General features: G+C 34.0%; 2 protein-coding genes across 2 annotated transcripts; both read left to right on the top strand.

Moving 5' to 3' along the window:
- Positions 1-1559: 1559 nt before the first annotated feature.
- On the top strand, positions 1560-7969 carry LOC119663668 (xanthine dehydrogenase-like). The gene is made up of 6 exons (XM_038073276.1): positions 1560-1655; positions 3426-6050; positions 6112-6380; positions 6596-7472; positions 7529-7696; positions 7768-7969. Exons 1-6 carry the CDS (start codon positions 1560-1562, stop codon positions 7816-7818), a joined length of 4086 nt encoding a protein of 1361 aa, XP_037929204.1. The 3' UTR covers positions 7819-7969.
- A 1464-nt stretch (positions 7970-9433) lies between these two features.
- On the top strand, positions 9434-11560 carry LOC119663667 (xanthine dehydrogenase-like; the record flags this gene model as incomplete). The annotated part of the gene is made up of 2 exons (XM_038073275.1): positions 9434-9529; positions 11263-11560. Coding segments are annotated over exons 1-2 (394 nt in total), but the record flags the coding sequence as incomplete, so codon positions are not given.
- Between the last annotated feature and the right edge of the window lie 6 nt (positions 11561-11566).

The raw sequence follows: 11566 nt of genomic DNA, 5'->3' as shown, positions 1-11566 counted from the left end.
TTGTTATTATTTATGTCACTGTCATGTGAAAGTGGGAGTACTTGTTGAGTTTATATTATCGGTAAAAGTGTTAACATATATGAATAAAGATAAGGTGTTGGCTTGTTTAGTAAAATTTTGAAGACTACTTTCTTATTAGAATTGTAGATTAAATTAAAAGCTTAGATAGATTTTCTTATTTCATTAGTTAAAGGTGCTGACATATGTTATTTTTACTTTAACATTTAAAGAACTCTTACTTTAAATTATTTTTAACATCATTATAATTTCTAGTATTTGATTCTAGATTAATTTATTTCTAAATTAAGAGTAGTATTTAAATTTATAAATAAGCATGATTACTTACTTATACTAATTGAAATTCCAATTATTGCAGAAAGCATATAGACTATGCATACGGTAGGATCTCTTTAATTCGAATGCCAAGGTACTAGCAAAACTGTTCGATTTATAGAACTATTGACGATTTAGATAGATCAGGGAAAATGTTTATATAGTTTATTACATATCTATTTTCTTACATATGTAGGCATGCGTTTTATAATTACATTCTCCGAAACCCAACAAAATCCATTACTCACATTAAACAGAAATTTCGATGTTCAAAGATTCGCTTCAGAATGTGGAGGTAAAGGATGGTGAAAATCGATACTAATTATATTAAATAGGGTTTATGATTTGAATTGTAGAGGTAATGGATGCTTTTGCAAAATATCTATTGTCAAATTATGTATTTTCGAAATTGTTTTAATCATAAAGGAGAACACTTCGAGAAACATTTGTTATTAAACTCAAAATATAAATAGTGACCCTCGTAACGTAATACGATTATTACATTTTATGCATCACAAGAAAACGATATCTGTTGTGTTGGTGGGACGTTAAAAATCAATCAAGTTTTGGACAGCAGCTATTATTTAATTTTCAATTTAATTTCGAAAAATGGGTGGAAATAGAAGGACCCTTCTTATTGCATTGAGGGTAACAGTGAAATTCTTAATGAGATCTAATAATTGAGTAACATGGCAATTCTATTGACTGGCAATTTTTGATAGTTAGTTCTTCTAGTTGTGCTTCGATTAATATATGTATAATAAAGTTTAAATTGGTAAAGTACAAAGAGATATTTTTAATTCAATATACAGGCCACAATAATCTATATAATAAAGTAAAGGTGCTGACGGATACCAATTTCAACAAACCATACATACATATATATTTGCATACTCAGTTTTTTTGACTACTTTGGCGCTGATAAGATTATCGGCGCTCTACGAAATAAGTTCTTCTACCGTTATTATGTATCTACATAATCATAATGTTTTGGGAGGTCTAAGGCGTTAGTTGGGTGAATCGCGTGAAGACTATAATTTAAAGAGTAAAATAAAAATAAAGAGGCATGTATTGTACAAAAACATACGAAATAAGTCGTTATGGTGTTTATCAATTATAAATAACAATTAAAAACAATTTATGTTAGTGTGGAAATATTTTAATACAAAAATAGAAAATAAAATAAAAAAAAATTAAAGAATATTGGTCAAAAAAAAAAATTTGAAATGGATCAAAAGATTGAATCGAGTGAATTAAACACTGGGAAGAATGTGAGAACAAAAACATCATCGGTGCTAATATTTTTTGTAAATGGAAAAAAGGTAAATTATTAACGATATTTAATTTTGTTTAATGATTTTCGAAATGATCAAATCCAGACGTATTATTCAGCTAACTTTTAGTAATACACTGGTTATTTATTTATCCATTGCACATTTTGCAAAAGAAATTCAAACACATATTTTCAACTGTCAACATTTTTTCTCGGCTGAAGCTTAAACTGCTTGGTTTACTACAGGACCATCATTCTAACAGGGGAGACTATACAGCGCCGGAAAACTACAACTATCATCACAGCTAAACAGCCAATCAGCATACTGTGCGAGATTCGTAGGAAAGTGTATTCCTTTGATCGACGTAATAGACTTAAATTCTTTGACTGGAGACTTAGTTTCATCCCAACTATCAACAGAGACAGCAGCACTCACTTCACTTCACGCTGCAACCATCAACCTTCAAAAATGCCGATTTCTGCCTATCCACAGTTGCAGACGTGTCCTTAGCACCTTTCTATAATATAACAAAAAAATTTCTTAATGCGTCAAACCAGCCGTTTCACTGCTTTAACGCAGCTCGAAGCCATTCACGCGCAGATATGTATGACTATGACTGTACTTAATGAAATCACTGGACACATATACTAGTTGCTGTCCATGCTTGATATTATTGCGACATTTCACGTCCGCAAGAGCCATACGTAATGCCGCTGCAAATTCCGTCTTACCCTGTTTCTGCTTAAATTTCACCATAAACTGAGCCAGAATAAACAAAGCATCACTACATACTATTAATCCCACTAACAAAAATGAAATAGTATGTGTTCAATTATTAAAAATACAACGCTTCAAAGCCGTTGTATGCCAGTACGTAATCCCCAACAAACTAAATGTGGCGACTAAATTTATCTTTGACGGCTTTAAACCTTCTTCTTACCGTTAAACGCTCTCGGAATGACTTAAATGTCGACTCAGGTGATAATAAGAAAACTATTGGAACTTACAGAACTTTTAATTAAAATCAAGAAAACTCTATGCTGCATTCTACGCGGCTCAACAAAACTGAAGATGTGCTTAATTTTTTTAAATTCCCTTTACCGAAGAGGCTTTCGGTAAGCGAGCGCCTTATCATTTAACCCCGTAAGATATCAGCATCGATCAACACCACGTGCAATCTGTGATTGCGTACGGCTGCCACTCCTTACAGACCAACTGCTCTTTAATGTGTCTAAATCACCCAAAGTAAGCAGTTCAGATACAGTTCAAGGTGCTCTTACCTGTTTCTCATCATAGCTACCTCACTCAAACCAATCCTTGAGAACATTGATCTGCCAGCTTGGCTAACTCCTAAAGGTATACATCAGAAGATTTCCAAATAGAATGTACCTCTGGCGAAAGCCACTTAAGATACTTAAAACAAATATACTTCAATAATCCGTCACCTTAGCAGCTCACTTAACAGTTGTGATATTTCCAAGCTCAACTTCACCATATTGCTCAACAGTTAATAACGATTATTAACAATTTATTAACTGTAGAGCTTGTAACATAGTATCCGTATCTTCATAGGTAACCGATCCAAAAAACAATTCTGTACCACCACACCCCTGCACTATTATGCATCATTATTCGATGTCGACATTTTTGCAGTCTCTTATAAATTTTTAAAAAATTTATGCATCTTCACTAAAATTAATTTTGCTTTCTTAATCAATCAATTTTCAATAGCTTTTTTTGCTATTCGTCGAGTAAAAAAAAATCAATTAATAGTTTCTAAATGGTATACACTTAAAATCAATTAATATGTATTTGCAGGTAATTGACGCCAATCCAGATCCTGAGTGTACGCTTCTTACTTATCTTCGTGATAAACTGTATTTATGTGGTACGAAATTAGGTTGCGGAGAAGGAGGATGTGGTGCATGTACCGTTATGATATCACGCATTGATCGAAACACAAATGAGATTCGACATTTGGCAGTCAATGCCTGTCTTACGCCAGTATGCGCAATGCACGGTTATGCCGTAACTACTGTTGAAGGTATCGGTAGTACGAGAACACGTCTTCATCCTGTACAGGAACGAATAGCTAAAGCGCATGGCAGCCAATGTGGTTTCTGTACACCAGGTATTGTCATGTCAATGTACGCATTACTTCGCAGTTCACCACAGCCTACAATGAAGGATTTGGAAATTGCATTTCAAGGTAATCTTTGTCGTTGTACCGGTTATCGTCCAATTTTGGAAGGCTACAAAACATTTACTAAAGAATTTTCATGTGCAATGGGTGATAAATGCTGTAAAATGAATGGGAACGGAGATGGAAATGGAAATAGTTGTAATGGCAACAGTAGCAATAATGTTGATGATAAGCTTTTTGAAAAAAGTAAATTTCTACCTTTTGATCCCAGCCAGGAACCTATTTTTCCACCCGAATTGCAGCTTAACACTGAATTTGATTCAAATAGTATAGTTTTTAAAAGCCCTCGTGTGAGTTGGTATCGTCCAGTTGAGTTGGAAGAACTACTTCAAATCAAAGCACAAAATCCAAATGCGAAATTGGTAGTTGGCAATACTGAAGTGGGAGTCGAAGTGAAATTCAAACATTTACTTTACCCAGTACTGATTAATCCATCTAAAGTGAAGCAATTAAATGAAATAAAAGAACAGGAAGACAGCATTTATTTTGGTGCTTCTGTTAGCTTAATGGATATTCAAAACTATTTACAAGATCTTATCACTAAACTTCCGGAATATCAAACTCGATTTTTCAAATGTACTGTGGAGATGTTGCACTATTTTGCTGGTAAGCAGATACGGAATGTTGCATCATTAGGTGGTAACATTATGACTGGAAGTCCGATATCTGACATGAATCCGATTTTAACAGCTGGTACTGTTAAAATGCTTGTAGCAGGTATGGTGGATGGTCAACTAAAAACCCGATATGTGCACATGGGATCTGGATTTTTTACTGGTTATCGTAAAAATGTTATTGCACCACATGAAGTTTTGATTGGAATTTATTTTCCGAAAACTTTACCAAATCAATATGTAATCGCCTTTAAGCAGGCACGCCGAAGGGATGATGATATTGCTATTGTCAATTCCGCCATAAATGTCTTTTTTAAACCCAACACAAATATTGTGGATCAGATTTTTATGGCATTCGGTGGAATGGCTCCAACAACCATTTTAGCACCACGAACATCTGAAATGATGGTCAAACAAAATTGGGATCACGTGCTTGTAGAACGCGTCACGGAAAGTTTGTGTGCAGAGTTACCATTAGAACCTTCAGCTCCAGGAGGTATGATTGCTTACAGGCGATCTCTAGTAGTCAGTTTGTTTTACAAATCATATTTGGTCATAAGTCAAAAACTAGTAAGTGCCGGCATTATACCATATAACAGTATATCTGATGAGGAATGCAGTGGTGCAGAATCTTTCCACACACCTATATTAAAAAGTGCACAGTTATTTGAACGTGTCAGCTCCGAACAGTCTATATGTGATCCAATCGGTCGACCCAAAGTGCATGCTGCTGCAATGAAGCAAGCAACTGGTGAAGCCATGTATTGCGATGATATTCCACGTATGGAGAATGAGTTGTATTTGGCACTTGTACTTAGTACGAAAGCGCATGCAAAGATTCTTTCCATTGATGCAACAGAAGCATTGGCAATGGATGGAGTGCATGCATTTTACTCTAGTAACGATATTAGTGATAACGAAAATGTTGTAGGGCATGTTATTCGTGACGAAACTATATTTGCTATCGACAAGGTTTATACTGGGGGGCAAGTAATAGGTGCAATTGTTGCAGATAATCAAAAACTTGCTCGGGAAGCTGCTAAGCTTGTACAAATAGACTATGAAGATATATTACCCAGAATTATCACTATTGAACAAGCAATTGAGCATGAATCATATTTTCCTAATTATCCACAAATTTTGGAGAAAGGCGATGTTGATCAAGCTTTTAAGAATTGTGCGCATATTTATGAAGGCACCTGTCGTGTTGGAGCACAGGAACATTTTTACTTAGAGACACATGCTGCAATAGCAGTTACTAGAGATACTGATGAAATTGAGATATTTTCCTCAACACAACATCCTTCCGGAATACAAAAATTAATTTCTCAAGTTTTGTCGGTACCAGCACATAGAGTTGTTTGTCGTGTAAAGCGTTTAGGAGGTGGATTTGGAGGTAAAGAAACACGCTCTACATCGGTAGCAGTACCCGTCGCATTAGCTTGTTATAGATTACGAAGACCCGTGCGCTGTATGCTTGATAGAGATGAGGATATGATGATTACAGGCACACGTCATCCGTTCTTATTCAAATATAAAATTGGTTTTACAAATGAGGGCCTTATTACAGCATGTTATATTGAATGCTATGCAAATGCGGGATGGAGCATGGATGTATCATTTGCTGTAAGTTTTTTTGAAATAACATATGTTGGAAAATTTATAAGGATATGTAATCTTATTATAGGTGCTTGAACATGCTATGGACCATTTTGAAAACTGTTATCGTATACCTAATATAAAAGTAGTCGGATGGTTATGTAAAACTAATACACCTTCAAATACAGCATTTCGTGGATTTGGAGCCCCTCAGGGGATGTTCGCTGGTGAACATATGATTCGTGATGTGGCACGAATTTTGGGAAAGGACTATGTAGATATAATGAAATTAAACTTCTATGAAACTGGTGATATCACGCACTATAACCAAAAATTGGACACGCTGCAAATTAATAGGTTTGTTCTACTATATATTATAATAGGTTTGTACATTAATTAGTAATAATTTAGTAACATTTTTACTAATATTTTTTGTTTTATAATAATTATTTATAATAATTAGCAAAAATGCTATTTTTACTAAACTATTACTAAGAAGTATTAATAAATATATACATATATATTTAAATACATACCGTATCCGTATTTACTTATTAAGTTACTTTTTGTAGATGTTTTGACGAATGTTTAGAGCAATCCAATTTTTATGAAAAACGAAAAAAGATACAAGAATTTAACAAAAGTAATCGCTGGAGAAAGCGTGGTATTAGTATTGTTCCCACAAAGTATGGAATATCATTTGGTATACCACATATAAATCAGGCTGGATGTTTAATAAATATATATGCAGATGGATCAGTCTTATTGGCACATGGTGGTGTAGAAATTGGACAAGGATTACATACAAAAATGATACAATGTACTGCAAAAGCTTTAGGTATACCGGCAGATTTTATTCACATATCCGAATTCGCAACAGATAAGGTTCCCAATGCAACACCTACCGCAGCTAGCGTAAGTTCTGATTTAAATGGTATGGCCATTATTGATGCTTGTGATAAATTAAATACAAGACTTAAAACTATTAAGGAAGCGCTACCCACAGCCACTTGGAAAGAATGGATAAATAAAGCATATTTTGATCGTATAAGTCTTTCAGCAACAGGGTTTTATAGTACGCCAGACATACACTATGATCCTGTGCGTCAACCAAATGCACGCAAATATAATTATTTCACAAACGGTGTGGGTGTAACTGTAGTAGAAATAGATTGTCTAACTGGGGATCATCAGGTTTGGAGCACTGATATTGTTATGGACCTTGGCTCCAGCATTAATCCCGCTATTGATATTGGACAAATAGAAGGGGCTTATATGCAGGGATATGGTTTATTTACTTTAGAAGAGCTAATATATTCACCACAAGGTATATTATTATCAAGAGGTCCAAGCACATATAAAATTGCAGGTTTTGGTAATATACCAGCTGAGTTTAATGTGAGTCTGCTTACTGGTGCACCGAATCCAAGAGCTGTGTACTCATCGAAGGTAGTAATTATAAGTATAGTATAATTATTTTGATCCTGTATAATATTTGTTCATAGGCTGTGGGTGAACCGCCGTTATTTATAGGTGCTGCAGCTTACTTTGCTATTAAGAATGCTATTTCTCATGCACGTACAGAACGAGGTCTGAGCACAGACTTCACACTTAACGCCCCCGCAACAGCAGCAAAAATTAGGATGGCTTGCGAAGACAATTTTACAAAATTGGTATGGATGTCAAAAATGCTTTTAGTTCATGTGCGATATATGCAATATATGTATATCTTTTCTTCTTTCAGATTGATGAACCCTTACCTGGTACATATACACCATGGAATGTTGAATTATAAAGATCTACATATGGATTAGGATTTATTTAGAAATAAGACAAGATTTTAATGCTGTTTTGTTATTATTTATGTCACTGTCATGTGAAAGTGGGAGTACTTGTTGAGTTTATATTATCGGTAAAAGTGTTAACATATATGAATAAAGATAAGGTGTTGGCTTGTTTAGTAAAATTTTGAAGACTACTTTCTTATTAGAATTGTAGATTAAATTAAAAGCTTAGATAGATTTTCTTATTTCATTAGTTAAAGGTGCTGACATATGTTATTTTTACTTTAACATTTAAAGAACTCTTACTTTAAATTATTTTTAACATCATTATAATTTCTAGTATTTGATTCTAGATTAATTTATTTCTAAATTAAGAGTAGTATTTAAATTTATAAATAAGCATGATTACTTACTTATACTAATTGAAATTCCAATTATTGCAGAAAGCATATAGACTATGCATACGGTAGGATCTCTTTAATTCGAATGCCAAGGTACTAGCAAAACTGTTCGATTTATAGAACTATTGACGATTTAGATAGATCAGGGAAAATGTTTATATAGTTTATTACATATCTATTTTCTTACATATGTAGGCATGCGTTTTATAATTACATTCTCCGAAACCCAACAAAATCCATTACTCACATTAAACAGAAATTTCGATGTTCAAAGATTCGCTTCAGAATGTGGAGGTAAAGGATGGTGAAAATCGATACTAATTATATTAAATAGGGTTTATGATTTGAATTGTAGAGGTAATGGATGCTTTTGCAAAATATCTATTGTCAAATTATGTATTTTCGAAATTGTTTTAATCATAAAGGAGAACACTTCGAGAAACATTTGTTATTAAACTCAAAATATAAATAGTGACCCTCGTAACGTAATACGATTATTACATTTTATGCATCACAAGAAAACGATATCTGTTGTGTTGGTGGGACGTTAAAAATCAATCAAGTTTTGGACAGCAGCTATTATTTAATTTTCAATTTAATTTCGAAAAATGGGTGGAAATAGAAGGACCCTTCTTATTGCATTGAGGGTAACAGTGAAATTCTTAATGAGATCTAATAATTGAGTAACATGGCAATTCTATTGACTGGCAATTTTTGATAGTTAGTTCTTCTAGTTGTGCTTCGATTAATATATGTATAATAAAGTTTAAATTGGTAAAGTACAAAGAGATATTTTTAATTCAATATACAGGCCACAATAATCTATATAATAAAGTAAAGGTGCTGACGGATACCAATTTCAACAAACCATACATACATATATATTTGCATACTCAGTTTTTTTGACTACTTTGGCGCTGATAAGATTATCGGCGCTCTACGAAATAAGTTCTTCTACCGTTATTATGTATCTACATAATCATAATGTTTTGGGAGGTCTAAGGCGTTAGTTGGGTGAATCGCGTGAAGACTATAATTTAAAGAGTAAAATAAAAATAAAGAGGCATGTATTGTACAAAAACATACGAAATAAGTCGTTATGGTGTTTATCAATTATAAATAACAATTAAAAACAATTTATGTTAGTGTGGAAATATTTTAATACAAAAATAGAAAATAAAATAAAAAAAAATTAAAGAATATTGGTCAAAAAAAAAAATTTGAAATGGATCAAAAGATTGAATCGAGTGAATTAAACACTGGGAAGAATGTGAGAACAAAAACATCATCGGTGCTAATATTTTTTGTAAATGGAAAAAAGGTAAATTATTAACGATATTTAATTTTGTTTAATGATTTTCGAAATGATCAAATCCAGATTTTTTAGTAATAGCCACTGGTTATTAATTTATCCAATTATTTTTGCAAAGGAAATTCAAACATTTTCTCGGCTGAAGCTTAAACTGCTTGGTTTACTACAGGACCATCATTCTAACAGGGGAGACTATACAGCGCCGGAAAACTACAACTATCATCACAGCTAAACAGCCAATCAGCATACTGTGCGAGATTCGTAGGAAAGTGTATTCCTTTGATCGACGTAATAGACTTAAATTCTTTGACTGGAGACTTAGTTTCATCCCAACTATCAACAGAGACAGCAGCACTCACTTCACTTCACGCTGCAACCATCAACCTTCAAAAATGCCGATTTCTGCCTATCCACAGTTGCAGACGTGTCCTTAGCACCTTTCTATAATATAACAAAAAAATTTCTTAATGCGTCAAACCAGCCGTTTCACTGCTTTAACGCAGCTCGAAGCCATTCACGCGCAGATATGTATGACTATGACTGTACTTAATGAAATCACTGGACACATATACTAGTTGCTGTCCATGCTTGATATTATTGCGACATTTCACGTCCGCAAGAGCCATACGTAATGCCGCTGCAAATTCCGTCTTACCCTGTTTCTGCTTAAATTTCACCATAAACTGAGCCAGAATAAACAAAGCATCACTACATACTATTAATCCCACTAACAAAAATGAAATAGTATGTGTTCAATTATTAAAAATACAACGCTTCAAAGCCGTTGTATGCCAGTACGTAATCCCCAACAAACTAAATGTGGCGACTAAATTTATCTTTGACGGCTTTAAACCTTCTTCTTACCGTTAAACGCTCTCGGAATGACTTAAATGTCGACTCAGGTGATAATAAGAAAACTATTGGAACTTACAGAACTTTTAATTAAAATCAAGAAAACTCTATGCTGCATTCTACGCGGCTCAACAAAACTGAAGATGTGCTTAATTTTTTTAAATTCCCTTTACCGAAGAGGCTTTCGGTAAGCGAGCGCCTTATCATTTAACCCCGTAAGATATCAGCATCGATCAACACCACGTGCAATCTGTGATTGCGTACGGCTGCCACTCCTTACAGACCAACTGCTCTTTAATGTGTCTAAATCACCCAAAGTAAGCAGTTCAGATACAGTTCAAGGTGCTCTTACCTGTTTCTCATCATAGCTACCTCACTCAAACCAATCCTTGAGAACATTGATCTGCCAGCTTGGCTAACTCCTAAAGGTATACATCAGAAGATTTCCAAATAGAATGTACCTCTGGCGAAAGCCACTTAAGATACTTAAAACAAATATACTTCAATAATCCGTCACCTTAGCAGCTCACTTAACAGTTGTGATATTTCCAAGCTCAACTTCACCATATTGCTCAACAGTTAATAACGATTATTAACAATTTATTAACTGTAGAGCTTGTAACATAGTATCCGTATCTTCATAGGTAACCGATCCAAAAAACAATTCTGTACCACCACACCCCTGCACTATTATGCATCATTATTCGATGTCGACATTTTTGCAGTCTCTTATAAATTTTTAAAAAATTTATGCATCTTCACTAAAATTAATTTTGCTTTCTTAATCAATCAATTTTCAATAGCTTTTTTTGCTATTCGTCGAGTAAAAAAAAATCAATTAATAGTTTCTAAATGGTATACACTTAAAATCAATTAATATGTATTTGCAGGTAATTGACGCCAATCCAGATCCTGAGTGTACGCTTCTTACTTATCTTCGTGATAAACTGTATTTATGTGGTACGAAATTAGGTTGCGGAGAAGGAGGATGTGGTGCATGTACCGTTATGATATCACGCATTGATCGAAACACAAATGAGATTCGACATTTGGCAGTCAATGCCTGTCTTACGCCAGTATGCGCAATGCACGGTTATGCCGTAACTACTGTTGAAGGTATCGGTAGTACGAGAACACGTCTTCATCCTGTACAGGAACGAATAGCTAAAGCGCATGGCAGCCAATGTGGTTTCT

Source organism: Teleopsis dalmanni, unplaced genomic scaffold (genome assembly GCF_002237135.1).
Source record: "Teleopsis dalmanni isolate 2A unplaced genomic scaffold, ASM223713v2 unscaffolded_contig_0741, whole genome shotgun sequence".
Classification (NCBI taxonomy): domain Eukaryota; kingdom Metazoa; phylum Arthropoda; class Insecta; order Diptera; family Diopsidae; genus Teleopsis; species Teleopsis dalmanni.
The sequence above is the reverse complement of the archived record's forward strand: the minus strand, read 5'-3'. Positions and strand labels throughout refer to the sequence as shown.